The sequence below is a fragment of the Mobula birostris genome, chromosome 9 (genome assembly GCF_030028105.1).
Source record: "Mobula birostris isolate sMobBir1 chromosome 9, sMobBir1.hap1, whole genome shotgun sequence".
Taxonomy (NCBI): domain Eukaryota; kingdom Metazoa; phylum Chordata; class Chondrichthyes; order Myliobatiformes; family Myliobatidae; genus Mobula; species Mobula birostris.
Window position 1 is genome coordinate 130326315 of NC_092378.1, and position 22344 is coordinate 130348658.

Consider the following 22344-nt stretch of genomic DNA (forward strand, 5'->3'; position numbering starts at 1 on the left):
GGTGAACCAACTGGGGTCTGCAAGTGAGGAAGTCAGTGATCCAATGGAGTACTGAGGCCAAGGTCTTGGAGCTCATTGCTTAGTCTTGAGGGGAAGGTGATATTGAATGCTGAGGTGTAGTCGATAACGAGCATCCTGATGTATGTACCTTTGCGGTCCAGATGTTCCAGGCTTGAGTGAAAAGCCATTGAAATGGCATCTGCTGTGGACTTACTGTTCCGGTAGGCCAATTGGAGCAGATCTAAGTCGCTTCTCAGGCAGGTGTTAATACGTATCATCACCAACCTTTCAAACCACTTCTTCGCTGTGGATGTAAGTGCTACTGGGCGATAGTCACATTCTACTTGGGTGCTGGTATAATTGAAGCCTGCTTGAAGCAGGTGGGTACCTCAGACTGCCAAAGCGAGAGGTTAAAGATCTCAGTGATCACTCCAGCCAGATGATCAGCGTAGGTCTTTAGTACTGAGCAGGCACCCAATCTGGGCCAATGCTTTTCGTGGGTTCACCCTCCTGAAGGCTGCGCGTATGTTGGCCCCGGAGACTGAAATCATAGAGTTATCGGGGGCTGTGGGAGTTTATGATGATTCCTCAATGTTTTGACAGTCAAAGTGAGCATAGAAAGCACTAAACTCATCTGAAAGCAAAGCCCTGTTGTCACTTATGTTACTTGATTTAACTTTATAAGCAGTGATAGTATTAAGGTCCTACCACAACTGTCGAGCAATCTTCTTTGATTTAAGTTTAGTTCGGAATTGCCATTTCGCCTATGACATGGCTTTCTGAAGATCATATCTGGACCCCTTGTAACTTTCTTAGTTACCACACTTGAATGCCCCTGATCTGGCTCTCAGCAGATTGCAGTTCATCCAGGGCTTCTGATTGGGGAAGACTCTGAATGCTATTGCGAGGACACACTCGTCTAAAGCTATTCTAATAAAGTTCGCTACAACAATGGTGTATACCAGGGCTGGCCAACCTTTTACATTCCATGCGTCAATTTTTTTCATGCACGAGTTCAGATGTGCCATGCAACTCTTGTACCCCCATAATTCTTGTAAAAATGTTAATACAGAACTCATGCGTGAATTGACACATGGAATGTAAAAGGTTGGCCACCCCTGGTGTATACATTCTGATCCGCAGTCGAATCCTTGAACATGGCCCAATCCACTAGCTCGAAGCAATCCCATAGCCACTCCTCTGCCTCCCACGATCACCTCTTTGTTGTCCTAATCTCTAGAGTTTTGCTCTTTAGCCTCTAACTATATGTAGGTAGGTAGAAGGACAGCCAAGTGATCCAATTTAACAAAATGCAGTCTGGGCAAGGAACAGTAGGCGTTCCCCATCTTAGTTGAGCTAATGTTTACCTTACCCAATTGTCCCCGATTACAAAGTTATTGATATGTTGACAAAGTAATTATGAAGTAATTGAAGAATTTGTAAAACCTTTCTTGGTTCTCAATGTTTTTTTGACATTAGCTAATAAATAATGTACTCTCACGTGGGGCCATAGATTCACAGAAAGTTTACAGTTTAGCAAGCCATTCTGTCAGTTGAGCCCATACTAAGCGATGAAGAGCAAACTATCTGAACCTCTCTGCAGTGTCTTGCAAATTATTTTCCTTCAGCCTTCCTTTAGAACATTTAAACCTCCTATACCACTACCCCAAGCCACTGCATTCCAGATCATAATCACTCGCTGTTCAATAATTTCCACACACTGCTTTTGGTTGTTTCGGCAGGTCTCACCAATCTACATTTCTTGATCCTTACACAATGGGAACAGTTCCTCTCTTTTCACTCTGTTTAAACGTTTTGTTTAGGTTTCAAATACTTTTATCAGATCCCCTTGCATTCTCAGCAACACATCCCAAAAGCAGTCTAATTACAGCTTGGAAAAGGGGCATCTTATTACCTGATCCAACCTGTCTCAAAGAACTCAACGAGATGACATGGTAGCTAAGCCGCATTAATGGGAAGGTAAGTGGGACTACATAACTAAAATAATGACTAATGTGAGTTGTTCACCAATCCCTCAAGTAGGGCCTATAATAAGTAGAAAAGATCCAGACTGAGAAGAAAAAAGGACAGCTGTCAATCAGATGAAAACCTATCAAACTGTCAGTCTGATCTCAGGCCAGTGACTGTTTCATCTGACACTAGTTGTATAATCTCCCTAATAAGCCACTTTTCAAAAGCCACTTATAATTCCTCAACTCCTTGAGCTATCTGCAATCCTTCAGAAAAAGCTTAAAATTTATAAACTTAGATCACGATTCATCAGATCTTATGAAACTCTCATAAATAAAAGACAACGTAATCAAATATCTTTAGCTAAGAATTTCTGCCTTCTCTTCCAAATGTTCAAAATACAAGAAACTTTTACTATGTTTTCCTCAACTAACCATGAGTGAACAAAAACAAAGCTAACAAATGTTGGTGACTTAATACTGTATAAATATGCTTAGTATGGCAGGACTGTTTCACTAAATGTGGATAGAATTCTCTCTGTATTACTCACAGATTTTTAAAGTTCTAGAGTATTTGATCACAACACTGAACGTAAGGAGGAGGTGGATGCAATTTTAGCAAAAATGCATTATTTTAGCATGTCATACTTAACTCTAAGCATTCACTTACCCAGACATAGCACTTTTCCAGAAATAGATGCCATAAACTGGATGAAGGAAAGGTCTAATATGGGTGCATTTGTTACTGTAACTATATGAAACTTTGGTTTCAATGCAAGTCCTGCCTTTGCTTCCATTTCACTGATAATAACCTATTGGAATTCAAAATCAATAACAAAGAAAATGTGTGTTAAACGCAGTTTTTCCACTCATCAATACACTATACCAGTCTTTATTAAATTCTTCAGGTGTACATTACCTGCAGCATGCAGAGGTTATTAGTTTTACGGATCAGCCAAAGGAGGTCAAAAATGTTTGTGAAATTTAAAAACCTATTCATTCAATTAAATTAGCAATAACCCATCTTTTCTGATGGGTTAATCTAAAGAATGGGAATCACAATTACAATTCACATGTGCTGAGTTAACTCACTGCTACCAGAGGTAGTCTGATTGTTAATTAACCATTGTCCCTTAGCTACAGAATAAAAATCTGCATGAGTTCCAGTCTTACTTTTGAACCTAATCATGTCAACTGTTGATGGAGTAGCGGAGAGAGAAAGCTTAACTTCAACAACGTTAGCTGTCTATGCTGCTTCATCATTATACTTGAAGTTTATTGCAAGCAAATTTTATAAATAGAAAACAAAGCTTAAGGCACTTGTTTGTAAATATAGGGATGACACAGTAGCGTAGTAGTTAGTGTAATGTTATCACAGCACCAGCAAACCAGGTTCAATTCCAACACTGTCTACAAAGAGCTTGTACATTCTCCCCATAGCTGTATGGGTTTCCTCCAGGTGCTCCAGTTTCCACCACAAAGATGTACGGATTAGTAGGTTAATTGGCCACATTGGTATAATTGGCAGTGCAGGTCATTAGGCTGCAAGGGCCTGTTACCGTGCTAGATTTCTAAATAAATAATTTTTTACATTATTACATTTACAAATTTGGTCAAAAACTTAAATTCAAATACAACTCAATTATTGCTTTTAACATTTACAGGTATCCCCCGCTTTTCGAAAGTTCGCTTTACGCCACTTCGCTTTTATGAAAGACCTACATTAGTACCTGTTTTCGCTAACCAAAAGGAATTCAAAGAGGATTTTCGCTTTTATGAAAAAAGGCAAAAAGCGAAAATAGCGTTCAGCGTTTGTTTTACAGCAAGCTGTTATAGAGGCAGCATGCACCCCGAACAGCGAGAGTGGCGCCACCAAGCCCCTTCCCCGGGAACTGCACTCAGCATCAAGCTGCCATAGCTTTGAACTGTGTCTGTGAGCATCTGTGCTTTATCTCGATTTATTTTGTGCACCCGTTAGCAAGATGTGCCCTAAGGTATCAGAAAAGCCTAAGAGAGCTCGTAAGGGTGTTACACTTAGTGTAAAACTGAACATAATTAAGCGCTTTGATCATGGTGAACAAAATAAAGACATTGTGCGTGCGTTGAGCTTGCCTGCGTCCACCATTCGTACTATTTACACACAGAGAGAAAGAATCTTGAAAGCTGCCAATGTTACTGTTGGTCGTGTATTTATCATATCATTCCTGCTTTTACTATATGTTAGTGTTATTTTAGGTTTTATGTGTTATTTGGTATGATTTGGTAGGTTATTTTTTGGGTTTAGGAATGCTCAAAAATTTTTCCCATATAAATTAATGGTAATTGCTTCTTCGCTTTACGCCATTTCGGCTTATGTAAGGTTTCATAGGAACGCTCTACTTTCGGATAGTGGGGGAAACCTGTATTGGTTTTCTTCATACTCACACCATGATCTTTGAATGTGCAAAAGTCTTACTAGATGGAAATGGAAAACTAAATATATGACAATAAATACGATTCCCAAGCTTAAAAAGTAACATGAAATTAAAAATGAACCAACATTGTACTCCCAGATAAACAAACAAGCAAGCTTCATAAAAGCACATAATTTTCCAAGTTTCTTCACCTGAATGTTATAGATTCCCGTTTTGGCCTGGAAACAGAATGATCCATGAGAATCTGATTCTGTTATAATCGAAGACTTATCCTTATTTTGAGGAACCATTGCTAATTTATACTTGACTATCTGTTTTAATCCTTCAGGGAAACGTTTGATTGTCACTTGTCCACAGACACTAAAGCTATGAAGCACCAAAAGAAAAACAGAAAATTGTGTTAAAATGAGGTTTGAAAAATATAGCTAACGGTACTAAATATTAATGTATATAATACTTATTTTCTGTATGTTGTAATTCTCCTACCTTGTGGCCAGGATATCAGCCAGCTGAGGTGTATTAGGGGCAATCTTCACAGTAACTGGTTCAAAGAAAATGTGCTCTTTCTGTGTGTTTATGGTGTATGTACCTGCAGTCATGTTTTCAAGCCTGAATGAGCCATCAACCTTTGTAGTCACTGTTCAAAAATGAAAGATGAGTGATAAAGCAAAATTTCTGAAAGAACATGAGAGCCATCCAGAGAGTGTAATAGGCAGAAACTCCTGAAAAATGCCTTTCTGACTTCCATTTATTACACTGTGGTACAAGTTGTTCTAATCTTACTAGTACAAGACATCTACTGCTAAAGAACCATTCCCATTAATTTCCAAAAACTGTGTACAGAAATGACTTGGGTAAAAAAAAAAGGGGCGTACTGGTAGGCATGGTAATGGCTGTTTAACTACACATATGAAAGAACTTATTTCTGTGGCGCTCAAATCTAAGTCTTATAGAACCATACTAGTAATGTCTGAAAACTGGGTACAAAAAAAATTGCACAAATAAGTCTCCAATAATAAATTCTGACATTGCAGATATAGATGGAAAAAGCTATTATTTTTCTGCTAACATAGGTTACTTGTTTGATCTCACTCTTTTTGCAAAATGCGCATCTCTGCACAAATTTAAATGAAGAAGGATATCTCTAGCAGATATAATTAACAGTGAACAGAAATACTGCACTGTAATCTCAAGCTTGTATCCAGGGAGTAATACAAGTAAATGCACCAGAGTCAAAACAAAGTAAAAGCATGTCATTTAATTCATTACTATTTAACTAAGCTTTGACTGTTACATATGTCAGCAGACAGAGGATGAGAGGAAGTCATTAGTGCTCATCAATAACTACTAAATGCAGTCTGCTGAACTGGGGAAATACATATTTTTTGATATTTTGAAATTTGTTCAAATAGAAGCAGCTTGTTCTTGAAAGGACCAATTCTACAGTTACACTGGACCAATCACTGCTGACTGTACTTTAAAAGTAACACCAACAGAAACTGCATTGTCTGGAATCGTGCAGAGGTGATCTCAGTTATACAATGGCTTGCTTTCTCTATAAATTTCCTATTGCCTTTCTAACATTTGTGCATCAGAAACAAATAGCACCAATCCTAACTACGTTTAGAATCAGGAAGAAATCCTGGCTGTATTTGAAGTTAATAAGGATTGAAATTAATGAGTTGAAAAGATGTAATCACAGACAGCTTCCATAATGCATTTTCCGCTCTAGCATTTGTTCCCTCCCACGCCCACCATCAGGAAGTCTTCCAATGATTAACAAGACAATTTAAGAACTTCAGAGGCGTAGGAGAAATATCCTTCTCTAATTAATATAATTCCTCAAATAACAGTTGAACATTATAATGTGTCCTTCTCATAATAAATACAATGCTTCAATTTTTAAATACCTTTGATTTGGTTATTTAGGGTAACAGTAGCACGATGAATTCCTTGTCCGTTCGGCCCATTCAAAACACGGCCAGTGACAGAGAATCCCATCACTCGAAACACTGGCTGCAACAAACATAAGAAACACAAATAGAGCAAGCCCATTCATCCCACTGATTCAGCATTCGACAAGATCATGCCTCAACAGTACTTTACTGTTCAATTCTACAACCTTAGCTCCCCTGGATATTAAATAATCTGTTGATAATTCCCTTTAATACTCTCACAGTGATAAGAGTCTCCAAGATCTCCTGAGTGAGGACATTTCTTCTCAATCTTAAATGGTTAGCCCCAGATGTATAATTTTCATTAAAGATTGAGGGCAGGCAATGTAGCTAAAGGACTCGGTATAATGTATACCAAAAGATTAGTGGTCTTTAACTCCTTCCAAAAATTTGAATTATCATTACATGTTGACACTGCAGATAGTTTCTCTTGGAAACGCTGCTGAATACCATGAGTCAAAGTGTCCTAGAGAGACAATATTGATTTTCCTTTAACGGTGATTGAATCTGTTTACAATGGCTTAAAGTGACCCAGTTATTCATACTGTATCTAACAAGGCGAAGATCCATTACGTACATGGCTTTGGTAATATCTATACATTTTTCCTATCTCAAGCTCCCAGAACAAATCAAGAAAATGTAGTGCAAAAGAGTCTCCAAGTAGCCTTACACTGCAATTCTGTTTACATGATTCTATGCAATTTTTGAAATCTGAAAAATGATTTTTCCTCCTTGGGAATGCTGCTCAAGATCAGAGAGGAACTACTCCCCTACTTCTTTGTCAGTATCAACTGTTTGGAGCACATGTGCTGATAGACAGCAGAAGGCCAGCTGTTACACAGGCAAAATGACGACGAGCAAAAGAACGTGAAAAAAGCATCTGATGCAGAATGGCTGGAATATGCTCCATTATTTCTGCATAAAGATCAGAATCCCCAAGGGATCTACAACTAATCTTCAGTGTATCCTCATGCAAACGCAATGCAATGCTTCGCACAATGTAGAATCCTACAATTCTCATTAAACATTAGGGTGCTCAATCAGCCTACCTCAGGCCTTGGACATGACCCATCATAAATCACTAATGAGGGATGGACTTCGAAGAGAGTTCAGCTTCCTTCAGAAAACTGATCCCATGCACTTTGATTGCTTCTGACCTTTGGAAATTCAGTAAGATCTGGGCCCATAATGCAGATTTCATCACTATCCTACTCCATGGATGTAAAACCTGTCAAACTATCGGGAGCACCTCAAGAGACTAGACAGATAACACAAGAACAGAAGGAAATAGAAGTAGTTGGCCCCCTCAGACTTGCCCTGCTATTCAACGTGATGATGACTGATCTGCCCCAAGCCTTGGCACCTGTTCTGTGCCAGTTCACTATGGCTCTCAATTCTGATTTTTCAGACATTTGTCTAATTCTTCTTTAAACACCCTCAGTGATCTAGCCTCCAGAAGATGCTTTTCATCAGGAAGATCAATTCTAAAAATTCCATGATTTGACATCAGGGCACATCTCAACATTTACCTAATATTACAGAAAAATGAGTATTTCATTAAGAGCACTGGTTTCCAGTTAACTACTCTTTGCAATTGAACACCACACAAACGATAAGCTGCTTAGCTGCACTATTTATGCAGACAGGTGGCAAACTGGAATTACAGACTAATGAATTCAGACATCTTATCAATAATTAAGTGTACAAAAACAGCTTCATTAATTGTGAAGAGGTTAAGGCACATAATATTATTCTCCCGTAGAAACTAACTGTTTGGCCTTATATTAAAATTGACATGATGTGCACCTGTAGTGATAATGCAAAATATTAATTAATGTTTACACAGCAATAAAAAACGTGACAACGTATGCGAAGGTATGCCTCAGGTTTTCAAATACATTTCACACAAGACATTTTTCAATATCGTACCTCAATCCTCAAACTATCATGTCCCACAGAAAAATCGAGCCTTGATGGAGCAACATCAAATGTGATTCTTTCTCCTCTATAAAATGGTATCTAGGGTTTAAACAGTGCATTAAATTTACAGACTTGCAAATTTAGTAAATAAATATCTGAGTGCATATCCAAACAAATATTTGCGAAAAAATTTGAAATATTTTTGCAAATAATTTACAATCTAACCCTAAATTTTGGATGTATACTGCAAAGGCTTAATAAGTAAATCTAAATTAATTGCAGATTTAGAATTACTTAGATCATAGTTGATTACACGACAGAGAGAATTTCACCCTTACCCTCATGCATGTATGCTAAATGCACAATATGGTAATGATTAGCAGTCATACACAATTTCCAAGATTCCGTTCTATTGACATCTTCTAATTTGGATATGAGCTCTTAGCTTACAGGCCCTTCCACCACTTGAAATACCTTTTTTCTTTGGCATGTGCGTGCGTGCAAATCTGTGCGTGTGCGTCTGCGTCTGTGATGATGTCTTTTTCATGGCTTTTACAAGGTGCGGAGCGAGAGAGAGACTGTGTGGCGTGCCACTCCTCACACAGACATTTTCACAGTATTTTTCCCCTTATTTTACGAGGTCGAGTTGCGATCTCCACACTCAACCCGGCACGGATGAAAAGCGTACTCGGGAGCGGACCCAACTGGTTTCGAACCCGGGTCCGGCAACAATGTCATTGTGCCACCAGCCAGCCCAGAAAGAAATAGCTTTTCTAACCCACTAATCACAATCATTCAAGACATGTATAATATGACCTTGTTCAGGATCTGAGACCACCAAGTTCATTGAGGGCTGCATGGCATAGGCAAAGATTGAGATTTTAATTAACTTTAGTTTCCTTTATTTTACTAAGTTAGATTTTTCAGTACCTTTGTTATTGTTGTACATCTAAAATGAAACTTATTAAATGGTACATTTCAAGAAAAATAATGTCAACTTATGGCTTCCCTTTGGAATTTACCATGACATCTCTCCCAAGTACCTTTCAAATTCCTTCACAGCTCCTGTGCATATTTTCAGTACTTTTTAATTGTAAATTCAAGTCTGTTATTGCAGCCCACAAATTCAAGTTTTCTAACTAAAATGTATATCAAATATACCCTTGCACCCTTTGTCATCTTCTCCCCACCCTCATGAAGAACATGTTTGTTAGTTGTCCAGAACAAGCTATCTTTTTACAGTTTATTTTCTTTCATGCATAATGGCAACAAGATCTGTGTCAAGGACCATTAAGTATATTTCTAGCCCACGATGGCAATGATTTTCAAATGATTTACCTGTTTGAAAGCCATCACCAGATCCAAATCATATTTCAAAATGCTTTTGAGGTGAGAGTTGCAGTATTAAACAAAGAGTGCATCAAAAGGGGAAAAAATTACTGAAAATAAATGTATTCCAATTTTCAAAGTTTGTGTTAGATTACGTTAAATGAAAATTCCAATTGCAATAGAAAAACGAACAGTCCCCCGAAAAAAAGTTCCAAAAGGAATACACAGTAAATGTAAATAGTGGATCTTGAAGGGTGCTATAGAACAGAGAACCAGAGGAATACAAGTATAGGTACATAGCTCCCTGAAAGTAGTGACACATGTATATGAGGGTGGTGAAGGTGAAGCTGACAGGTTTGCCTTCATCATTCATAATATTGAGTACAGGAAGTGGGTCGACATTTGGAAACAGTACAGATCACCGGTGAGACTACACTTGAAGCACTGCATGTAGTTCTGTTTGCTCAGCTATAGGAAAGTTGTCAATATGCTGGAAAGATGCAATAAAGATTCACTAGGTTGTAACTGGGACTGAAGGGCTTGTGTTATAATGAGAGGCCTGATAAGTTGGGATTTTTTTTTCTGTGCATTAGAGACTGACAGGGTGACTGTTCAGACATGTATAATATCATGAGGGGCTTAATTAAGATAGACAGTCAACGTCTTTCTCCCCAAGGTGGGGGTTGGAGGTGGGCTAAATGACATAAGATACAAGGTGAGAGGGGAAACATTTTCACAAAGAGGGTGGTGGATGTATGGAATCAGCTATGAGAGAAAACTATAGAGACAAACACAATTAAAACATTTAAAAGATATTTAGACAGGTCCATGGATTTAGATTTAGAGCAGGGTTTCCCAACCCTTTTTTACGCCATGGACCAATACCATTAAGCAAGGGGTCTGTGGACCCCAGGTTCGGAACCCCTGGTTGAAAGGATTATGGACCAAACACAGGCAAATACGAGTGGCTCGGATTGACACTTTGGTTAGAATAAACAAGCTGGGATGATTAAATGACCCGTTTCGGTACTATATAATTACAACTCCCTGATAGATCACTTGAGACATCTGGTGGCCAAAGCTGGTGATAGCAGACAGTCTAAAGAAATCTTTGTATGGAAAGAGTACGGTCCTGCTTAACTTATATGATACAGGAGGTAATTTAACCTTTCAAATCCATACCTCTCCCAAAAGAGGAATGCCATAGACCCAACCTCTCATATTTCTCTATAGTCCTGCAGCCTATTTTGTCTCAGGCCTTTCAATTCCCCTTTAATTCCTAAGGGAGTTTACAGTAGCCAATTAATGTCCCATCTTGCCTTTGGGATGAGGCAGAAAACTAGCACCCTTTGACTGCCTTTTAATCTCACCACGACCCTCTGTTTCCTATGATTCTAAAAGGCAGCAGCAAAAGGTGAGAACCTGGAGGGAGTTGGGGACAGCAGCATCCCGGAAAGACAGAGGACTGTGGGATACTGGAATCATATACAAGAGCACACTACATGCTCTTGGAAGTGAGAAAACTATGTAAAGAAGAACTCCAACATCCAGCGCTCTCAGAACTTTAATGGCACCAGACTGGCAGATTTTCCAAACAATTGGAGTTATTTCCATTAATAATCCAAAACACTTCTCGTTCACCTTTTTTTGCTAAGCTGTTACACAGCAATTAATTTTCCCAGAGAACTAAGTGAGTTTAAAGTGATCACAGTAAACTGGGTCTGGTGAGTTTAAAAAAAAGAAATGTGGAAATACAGCCCCAGTGAGTTTAAAAAAAAAGCCTGGCCTCAGTGAGTTTAAGAAGGAACACGCAAATCGAGAGTGTAGGTCACAGGGACAGATGAGCCAGATGGCAAACCAGCAGGATTTCTAATTGTCCAATAGCAGCTTTTCACAGTTTTACTGTAATTCAAAATTAGATGGAAATCAATAAATGATGCTGGAGATCTGAAATAAAAAAGTAAAACATTTCCGTTTCCTAGATTACACACAGATAACAGAATATTCTATTACCTTCATAATATCCAAAATTAATTTACTACATGTGCATTTGTAATGTGATCTTGTGAAGAGCTTCAAAATCAAAAAGTAGCAATACTGCTGAAGAATTATTCATCGTGTACTTGCCACTGTATATCCTCCACTGGGAAGGGATGAAAAAATAAATGATCCGTCTTCTCCTGACACAACGCTGCACAGGAAAGATGATGCTTCGTCTGGTGCTTGAAATCCTTCAACTGGAGACAAATTGCATCCAGCAACATCCTACCAACAAGGAAGGAATGATAATTTTCAAAAACAATCACTGCACAAGATGAAGAACAGCAGCAATTGAAATGCTTTCAATGAGATCAAGCATAGGTTCAATCTTCTGAGGATTACTCCTTCACATTTAGACTCAAGGCTTTAGAAGAAAATGAAATGCATACATTTCTAAAAAGCTAATTATCAGATTTATGAATTCAGATACAAATTGTAAATAACCAATGAACTTAACCTGCTACAAAATACAATTGACAGCTTCTCACAGTAAAGTCACATTATTAGCTCTCACCTCTTTGGAGACCAATGAGGAGAACAGTAGAAACACTACTCCTTTCATTGGCTCACCATCACTTCGCACAGAGCCCAAAACGTCATAACCAGCAACTACCAAAGAATCAACTGTGTTTGCATTAGAATTCATCACCTGCACTGAAGTAGATGCCTGAACAACGAAAGCAAAATAAATCAGTTAAAATTCAAAATATCTAAATGCAGTGAAATTCAGTTTTCAACTAAAAATTCCAAATATGGGTAAATTAATACTGCAAGCATGGTCTGAAAACTTATTTATGGTATAGCTTAGAGAACGACAAATATAAAGTAATTTATATGGCCAAAATCTAATTCAGGGGTTCAGGCAAAGACAAAGGAAACGTGTACAACTTGAGCACTTTATAACCATTATTTCAGCTACAAGGTTAGGCTGTGGTCTAATTATGTTTTGATATAATAAACATTATATTATACATTATGAACTTTACCACTTGCTGTAGTGTTTATACGCACTGTGCATGCAAGCCCTGAAGTAATAGGCCAGTATCAGTTATGCATGAAGGCATTTGTTAATAAATGATCATGGGATGGTTACATTTCAGTGAGGCAATTGCCACACATTGAGGTAATTGCCGTACATCATGAAATTCTATGGCCATCACACATAATAATAACTACACGATTTCTGCACGGACAATCATAAAAATGAATCACTTTCAGAATTTCCCACATGACCTACTACAAGGTATTAACCAAAACAATTAGAGCTAAACCTACTTTTTGAAGAGTCCAGGTAGGGTGAGAAGCAAATATTTCATAGTCACCAGGCAACACTCTTGTAAATGCATATCTACAAAGACAGAGAAAATATTGATTCCTTTTAGAATGAATTTATAATGTCTTTACCATCCTGTTAAAACCACTATTAAACATATACATACTTTCCTCCAGTTTGAGTCAATGAAGTCTGATCTATATCTGTTCCAGCCTTTCTTAATGTAACATGAACACCAGCAGGTCCTAAACTTTGACCTTTGCTTAACACCTGAGAAAACAGGACATTACAAATATTTACAAAATTTACTTTATTCACTGGTAGTGTGTTAAGAGGAATTCATGAATAAATGTTTATTTTCAACTACAAGTTAATTCCCAAGTTTCCAGCAATGAAGACGAAATTACAATTGTGGATATTCAAAATAATTAGAATTAAAAGGTCTGAAGTATCAGAGGCCTCCTTCACCAAATACAGTAATAATATCAAGTGCCATTTTGTTCTACAATGTTCCACACCATCTCCAAAGAACCTTTGTTCAGAATTTATCAATGAACAAAAATACAAAATAAAAACACTTCTTACCTTTCCAGAAACAGAAAATCCAGTAAACATAAAATTTATGTCCTCGCCTTTGGTGCAAATATCATTAACGCCATCTATATGAAGATCTACATTTGTAGGTTCTGGTTGCATAGGAGGAGAGAAAAACAGAGTTCTTTTAAAGCTAACAAATACTTCTACATTACCAGCAAACTCCTTGTGACATCATTCAAAGCCAGAGAAATACAGTTTCACATGAAATATCTGCCTCCTTTTGTCATGAGATCTAATTATTAAAGTAAACAGTACCAGAGCTTTAATCAGTAAGATAACTGATTTGAATGTATGAAAGAACAATACAAGAACATTCAAAATGTAATAACGAATGAAACTGGTGCAGAAAAAGGCCAGTCAGCTTGCAAACTTGTATTGCTATTAATTGAGCTTATAGCTGATCCAATACTGGCTAACACCACTTTCCCATTCTCTCTCTCCATCTCCTTGAATCCCTTATGGTTCAAATGTCTCTGCCTCACATGTTTAATGACTCCACTTTCACAGCTTTCTGAGGTGGAAAACTCGAAAGAGCCACAAACCTTCGAAAAAGAAATTTTTCATCTGCATCTGAAATGTCTGACTTTTTATTGTGTAATGCCACTTAATTCTAGACACCCCACCATGGACAATATTCTCAGTATCTACCCATCAATCACTATCAAAGATTTTGTGCTTCTGTAACAACACTTCTCATTCTTCTGTACTTCAATGAACATTACTTTAACCTTTCTTCAAATGTTAACCCCTTAATCCCAGAAATTAATCTATAGAAAACCTTTGGTACACTGACTCAAATACAAGCACAATCTTCGTAAAATATCAAGATCAAAACTATACGCAGGACTCCAGGTACAGTATCAGAAGTATCCTGTAAAATTGCAGGCTGTTAGCTCCACCTAGTGGTTAATAACTACTCTTTACAAAAAATTGTTTTGAACAACACCAAGTTTAATATAATTGGAATAAATTACCATTAATATCACTTGAGGACTTTTTGAAAAATATCTTGAAGAATTTTAAGGAATCAGTTGAACATGTAACATACAAAGTAATATATTCCGATTTATTTCAATTACCTGCCTTCCAAAAATAGAACTACTATTTTTAACAATTCCACAAGTGCTTTAACGTTATTTAAAGAAAAACCTGTTTCCAGATACAAAAAGTCTGTATCAAGTGGATCTTGGGGGATATAACAGACACACCAGTGAGAAATTACCCTATTTCAGGAAGCTTTAAGGCAATAATCAAATATCTCAAGAGCAGTTGAAAGCTGCCACTAAATCACACCATGACAGTCTCAACAAAATTAAATCAAATATTTTTATTGTTTTGACAATTGGAAATTTATTCAGTCTGGCCTGCAAAGTCTAGACCCATCTCTGTGACTGATTATTATAACCACTTCTTTAATTCAGATGCAAATAGAAATGGATAATTAATGTCAGCGTTGTCAGTAGGTAGGGATGCAGGATCAGCTGATGAGTTGTAGCTGCATAAAATGGGTGCTGGTGGAGTCCATTGTGGTTCCTGGTCACTACATCTTCAGCAAGTGTTGCTGCTCAATGAACTGAGGCTCAAAGCTGATAACCTGAAATCTGAGCCTCAAACACCACAACACATCAGGGAGGGGAAGAGTTACATGGACATTGTTTCACTATCACAACTATTAGATCAACTGCTTCAAATTCAGTCTGTGGTCAGAGACAAGGGGGTGTGACTGTGGATGTGGCAAGATGTTGCATCCAAACAGCAGGGTTCAGCTTCTGAGATGGAGCTTCTGCTCTTGTCCAACAAGTCTGAGATTCTTGCTCCTTGTGAGGGTGAGTGGGAGCTGTGTGAAGGATGAGCAACTTAACCATGCCACAATGCTTTAGGGAACCATTTGGTGGTGATGCAGAAGAAGAGCAGAGAAATGTAGTTGTAATTGGAGATAGCACATTCAGAGGAATGGTCACAATTCTTGTTGCAAGGATCAAGAGTCCCAAAGGCTGTCTTCAGGACATCTCATCTGACCTGCAGAGGAACTTGAAGAGGGAGGGCAAAGATCCATTTATCATGGTCCATGTAGGTAGAATAAGAGGTTCTACTAAGGGATCATGAGCAGCCAGGGACTAAATTAAAAATCACTGGACTGCTACCTGAGCCAAGCGCATATCGGCACAGAGTCAATAAGATACGAGTTAAATACATGGCTCAAAGACCAGTTCGGACGAAGTGAGTCTAAGTTCACTGGATATTCACATCAGTAATGGGGAAGGTGGAAGCTGCTCCAACAGGACGAGCTCAACTTGAACCAGGCTGGATTCCCATTCATGGCAAATTATATAACTAGGGCAGCGGATAGGGCTTTAAACTGAATAGCATGGGTTGTGTATAAAGGAAGGAGAGTATGAAAGAGGTTAATGAAGTCTTCAGAATAAAAAAAGACAGTAAGTTTAGAAAGAAATAAGAATTTAACTTCAGGCAACATGAAGAAAATTTTGAGAAAAGGGGTTGTGAATACAGGATTGAAGGTGTTCTATATGAATGCACACAGCATACAAAACAAGGTAGATAAGCTTGTAGTACAGTTAGAAATTACCTGGAACAGCTAATATATGATGCTCACTATTATATATTAGCTGTTCCAGGTAATTTCACAGGGAGAGCATACAAACTCCTACAGTCGGTGCCAGAATTGAGCTCTGGTATGCCCTGAGCTTAAATATCATCATGCTAACTGCGACACTAGAACCACCCCACTAACTCTGCCCACTTGCCTGTCTTTTGGATAGGATGTGTATCCTTGTGTGTTTAGGTCCCAGCAGAGTTAGTGGGGTGGTTCTAGTGTCGCAGATGCTCTCCCTGTGAACCACATGGGTTTCCCCAGGTACTCCAGTTTCCTCCCACAAACCAAAGACATACCAGCTAGTAGGTTACATGGTCATCGTAAATTGTCCTGTGATTAGGCTAGTGTTAAATAGGTGTGTTACTAGGCAGTGCTGCTTAGAAAAATTCTGCTGGATACAGTTAAGAAACTAAAAGGCATCCGTTAGTCTTGTGAGACCATGGATCTGCACCTGGAAAGTCTTTACTCTCCAGGGCACAGGCCTGGGCAAGGTTGTATGGAAGACCAGCAGTTGCCCATGCTGCAAGTCTCCCCTCTCCACGACACCAATGTTGTCTAAGGGAAGGGCATTAGGACCCATACAGCTTGGCACCAGTGTCGTCGCAGATCAATGTGTGATTAAGTGCCTTGCTCAAGGACACAACACGTTCCCTCGGCTGGGGCTCAAACTCACGACCTTCAGGTAGCTAGTCCAATGACTTAACCACTTGGCCAAGTGCCCACACAGTTAAGAAACTACAAGAGTAAAAAGACTCCAAAGCGAGATATATACAAACCTTTGTATAGTAGCCAGGATATGGGGTACAAGTTAAAAGAGGAGATAGAAAAGGCATGTGAGAAATGGAATGTTACAGTAGTCACAAGTACTTCAATATGCAGATACACTGCAGAAATCAGATTGGCACTGGATCCCAAGAGAATGAATTTGTAGAATGCCTTTAAGATAGCTTTTTGGATTTGATGTTGTGCATTGAATAAGATTTGCTTAGAATTCACTCTGCAGTTGAGAGGGATAAACTAAAACTAGATGTATCACTATTACAGGTGAGTAAATGCAACTACAAAGGCATGAGAGAGATCTGGCTAAAGCTGATTGGAAGGAGGCCCTAGGGAACAGTAGCAGGAGTTTCTGGAAGTAAATTGGAAGATGGAGGATCATTTCATCTCAAAAAGTAGCAGTGTTTTAGAGGGAGAATGAGCAACCATGGCTGACAACAGAAATCGAGGACAACATAAAAGCAAAAGAGAGGACATACAATAGTGCAAAAATTAGCAGGAATCTAAAGGATTAAGCAACTTTCAGAAACCAAAAGACAAATAAAAAAAATAAGGGGATAAAAGATGAACAGAACAATACAGCACAGTACAGTATAGCCCTTTGGCCTATGATGTTGTGCCAACTTATTAACCTATTCCAAGGTCAGTCTAACTCTTCCTTCCCACTGCTTTCATCCATTTGTCTATTTAAGTCTGTTAAATGTCTCTAATGTATCTGCCTCTACCACCACCGCTGGCAATGCATTCCACGCAACCACATGCCGTTCCTGGTTGGCAGCTCAGGACTAGTGGTGTTCCGCAAGGATTGGTGTTGGGTCTGCTACTTCTCACTTTGTATGAGAATGATCAAGATGATAGAATCGATGGTTTTTGTGACCATGTTCGCAGGTGATGAAAAGACAGATGGAAGGTCACGTAGTGCTGCAAAAACAGGGAGTCTACATAAGAACTTGGGCAAGGTGGGAGAATGGACAAAGAAGTGGCAGATGAAATACAGTATAGTAAAGTATATCGTCACGCACTTTGGTAGAAGGAATAAAGGTATGGACTATTTTGTAAATGAGGGTGCAAAGGGACTTGGGAGTCCTAGTGCAGGATTCCTCAAAGGGTGAGTCAGTAGTAAGGAAGGCAAATGCAATGTTAGCATTCACTTTGGGAGGACTAGAATATAAATGCAAGGATGTAAAGCTGAGGTTTTATAAGGCATTGGTCTGACCACAGTTGGAATATTGTGAGTAGTTTTGAGCCCCATATCCAAGGAAGAAAGTGTTAGCAATGGAGAAAGCCCAGAGGTTTACAAGAATTTACAATTATACTGGGGATGAAAGAGTTAACATCGAGGAGTATTTTTGATGGCTCTAGGATAGTACTCACTAAAGTTCAGAAGAATGATGGGGGGGGTGGGATCTCATTGAAATCTACCTAATACTGAAAAGCCTAGACTGAGTTAACATGATAAGGATTATTCCAATAATAGCAGAGTTTAAGTCCAAAGGGCAAGTCTCATAATAAACGTATGTCCCTTTAGAACAGAGATGAGGTGGAATTTCTTTAGTCAGTTGGTGGTGATTCTGTGGAATACATTGCCACGGTCAGCTGTGAAGGCCAAACCATTAAGTATACTTAAAGCGAAAATTCTCATTCAATAAGGGTGTTGAAAATTTCCAGTTGGAAGACAGGCGAATAGGGTTCAAAGGGAATAATAAATCAGCCATGATCAAAAGCATACTTGATGCACTGAATAACCTAATTTCACTCAATGTCTTAAAGTAACATCCATATTCCACTCCAATGTCTTAAAGTAACATCCATATGATATCAACATATAAGATATATTTTGTAGCTAAGCAAATATGGTAATTATAAAAAAAATTCATATACTGGTTTGGCATTCATACCTGATCACGATTCATTATAAATAACACTGGCTATACACAACATTCACAAACAAAACTGTGCTCTGGAAAAAATGTTCTCTAATGGTCATTAGGTTAAACTATACTATCATTCAGGACCATTTTATGCAAAGAAGCAAAATTAGCTAAAGAACGATGCAGGAATATCACAAAGATGAGAGCTGATTTTTGTCATGCACATTTGAAGAGCACTCACCAAAACTCCACCCTAGGGGAGGCTCAATCTTTAAAATGAAATCCCCCTAGAGAGGAAAGAAACACATCATAAAATTTTGAGCAACCAGAATGTACAGATGCAGTACAGAGTTAGCCCTTCTGCCCCTTTGAGCCACACCACCAACAACCCCCGATTTAATCCTAGCCTAATCAAAGGACAATTTACAATGAACAATTAATCTACTAACTGGTATGTCGTTGGATTGTGGGAGGAAACCACAGCACCCGGTGGAAATACACACATTCCAGCTGGCATACAAATTCCTTAGAGAAAATGCCAGGAATGAACTCTGAACTTCAACGCAGCAAGCTGTAATAGTGTCGAGCTAAATGTTACACTACAAGGGCATATTTGTGACAGATGCCATAGGACAAAGCACAGTTACACTGAAAGAAAGTGGGCAATGCACTAATGCAATAATTAATCTACAGTTAGCAATGCCCAACACCAGAATATTTTATGAAATTTAGAGAATTAATTACATTTGTAAAGTAAATAACCTTATTTCTTCATTAAGACCATACACAGTTGCACAAACTGATCATATTACCATTGTTCAAATAACTAGTCAGCACGTCTCTCAAAAATGAAATATTCATTAAGGAAGTGTGAAACATTATATCAATAAATTGGAATCTGGAGTCGGAATTTGTCACAAGCAAACGGATATGAACAAACTGATTCTTACAGCCATAAAGTCAATGTCAATTGCTTTTAATATTTGCTACCTTATCATACAGAGGAATCATGAAGTAACCATTGTTGGGAGCACAATCCGTCTGGTATTTCAGCGTTCCCTGCTTCGTGTATAGTTTAATCTGTAAAGTAATCACAATATTCCTTTAATGTAGAGAAAAAAATTAAGTATGGTTCTGAAACATCAATTCAAAGGACATTTGTCCATGAATTCCTTTACATTTGTTAAACATAATTCAAACATTCCCAGTGAAATTTATTCTACATTTTTACCCCAAATACATAGACCAACATCAATGCAGAGAGGTAGAAGAGTCTAAAATCAGTATCCCAGAAAAATTCCATTTTAGATCAGCCATAATATGAACGAATGGCAGGACAAGCTCAAAGAGTTGAATCCCCGACTGTGCCATCCGACCGGAGGGATTTTCGATGTCTCGCAAGACGATCCGGGTATTCCCTAACCGGAAACCTTGGATGAATTATGAGGTCAAGTCCCTTTTAAAGGCTAGAGCTGCGGCTTTTAGGTCCGGGGTTACCAGTCGCTACAAGGAATCCAGGCGTGAACCACGGAAAGCCATCAAGGGCACCAAGAGGCAATATCAAGCCAAGTTGGAAGCCCAGGCTAACCAGAGGAATGGCAGTAGACTATGGCAGGGTCTAAATGAGATCACTGGCCGCAAAGAAAAGGCTGGGAATATCAATAACTGTGGCACTTCTCTTCCTGAAAAACTTAACGTATTCTACACAAGATTCGAACAGAAGAGGAGCATCCCGCCCCCTCCCCCCGCATGAACCGGACCTGGTGACATCAAGATTCATCGTCACCGAAGAGGACGTTAGAAGGGCCTTCCTGAAGATAAATCCAAGGAAGGCGACGGGCCCAGATGGTGTCCCGGGACGGGTTCTCCGGGCCTGTGCAAGCAAGCTAGCTGGAGTGTTTGCTGACATCTTCAACTGCTCCTTGCTTCGGTCTAAGATCCCCTCATGTTTTAAGAAGGTAACGATAATCCCAGTGCCGAAGAACAGCAAGGTGGCATGCCTGAATGACTATCAACCTGTGGCTCTGACATCAATTGCTATGAAGTGCTTTGAGAGATTGGTTCTGGCACACATCAACCACAGCCTACCGGTCAACCTCGATGCTTTGCAATTCGCCTACCGGAGCAACAGGTCAACGGTAGATGCCATCTCTCTGGCCCTACATTCCTCCTTAGAACACCTGGAGAATAAAGACGCATATGTAAGGCTCCTTTTCATTGACTACAGCTCTGCCTTTAATACCATCATTCCAAATAAACTGATTCCTAAGCTCCAGAACCTGGCCCTTAGCACTCAGATCTGCAGCTGGATCTTCAACTTCCTCACAGACAGGACCCAGGCTGTAAAAATAGGGGACAAGCTCTCCTCTACAATCACGCTGAGCACTGGTGCCCCACAAGGCTGTGTACTCAGCCCCCCCTGCTGTACTCACTGTACACCCATGATTGTGTAGCCAAGTTTCCATCAAACTCAATATATAAGTTTGCTGATGACACAACAATTGTAGGCCATATCTCGGGTAATGTTGAGTTTGAGTAGAGAGGAAATTAAGAACCTGGTGGCATGGTACGAAGACAATAACCTATCCCTCAACATCAGCAAGATGAAGGAATTGGTTGTTGACTTCAGAAGGAGTAGCGGACCTCACGACCCAATTTACATCGGTGGTGCGCAAGTGGAACAGGTCAAAAGCTTTAAGTTCCTCAGAATCAATATCACAAGTGACCTGACTTGGTCCAACCAAGCAAAGTTCACTGCCAAGAAGGCCCACCAGCAACTTTATTTCCTGAGAAAACTAAAGAAATTTGGCCTGCCCCCTAAAACCCTCACTAATTTTTATAGATGCACCGTAAAAAGCATTCTTCTAGGGTGCATCACAACCTGATACGGAAGTTGTCTGGTCCAAGTCCGAAAGAAGCTGCAGAAGATCGTGAACATGGCGCAGCACATCACACAAACCAATCTTCCGTCCTTGGACTCACTGTACACCGCACGCTGTTGGAGCAGTGCTGCCAGGATAATCAAGGACACGACCCACCCAGCCAACATACTTTTCGTCCCTCTTCCCTCTGGGAGAAGGCTCAGGAGCTTGAAGACTCGTACAATCAGATTTGGGAACAGCTTCTTTCCAACTGTGATAAGACTGCTGAACGGATCCTGACCGGGATCTGGGCCACACCCTCCAAATATCTGGACCTGCCCCTCGGTTTTTCTGCACTACTTTTACATTTTTCTATTTTCTATTAATGATTTATAATTTAAATTTTTAATATTTACTAATTTTTACTATTTTAATATCTAATATTTGTAATCAAGGGAGAGGAAAGCGCAGAATCAAATATCGCTGTGATGATTGTACATTCTAGTATCAATTGTTTGGTGACAATAAAGTATAATAAACCCTTCCAGTGCTTCCTCCATTTTTGCAGCAAATATGATGGGCCAACATCTCAATTTTTCACAGTTCTCTTCTACAATCACATATGCATCCCCACAGGAATTGTCAATGTGGTGAAACAATTTATAGTTGACAGTTCTGGTTCAATGCTAGTGCTGTCAAATTGTGAGGTCATGTCTCTTACGT

At 39.1% G+C, this 22344-nt stretch overlaps 1 protein-coding gene across 1 annotated transcript in view; it reads right to left on the reverse strand.

The window, feature by feature from the left end:
• Positions 1–22344, reverse strand: part of nomo (nodal modulator) — a 59652-nt gene that overhangs the window by 34995 nt on the left and 2313 nt on the right. Inside the window, exons 2-13 of the mRNA XM_072268811.1 lie at positions 19751–19840; positions 19002–19047; positions 13487–13587; positions 13068–13171; positions 12904–12976; positions 12143–12295; positions 11716–11853; positions 8269–8358; positions 6295–6400; positions 4871–5021; positions 4576–4750; positions 2641–2782 (exon numbers count right to left, since the gene is read on the reverse strand). Coding sequence (XP_072124912.1) covers positions 2641–2782; positions 4576–4750; positions 4871–5021; positions 6295–6400; positions 8269–8358; positions 11716–11853; positions 12143–12295; positions 12904–12976; positions 13068–13171; positions 13487–13587; positions 19002–19047; positions 19751–19840 — 1369 coding nt within the window. The remainder of the gene's footprint in view (positions 1–2640; positions 2783–4575; positions 4751–4870; positions 5022–6294; positions 6401–8268; positions 8359–11715; positions 11854–12142; positions 12296–12903; positions 12977–13067; positions 13172–13486; positions 13588–19001; positions 19048–19750; positions 19841–22344) is intronic.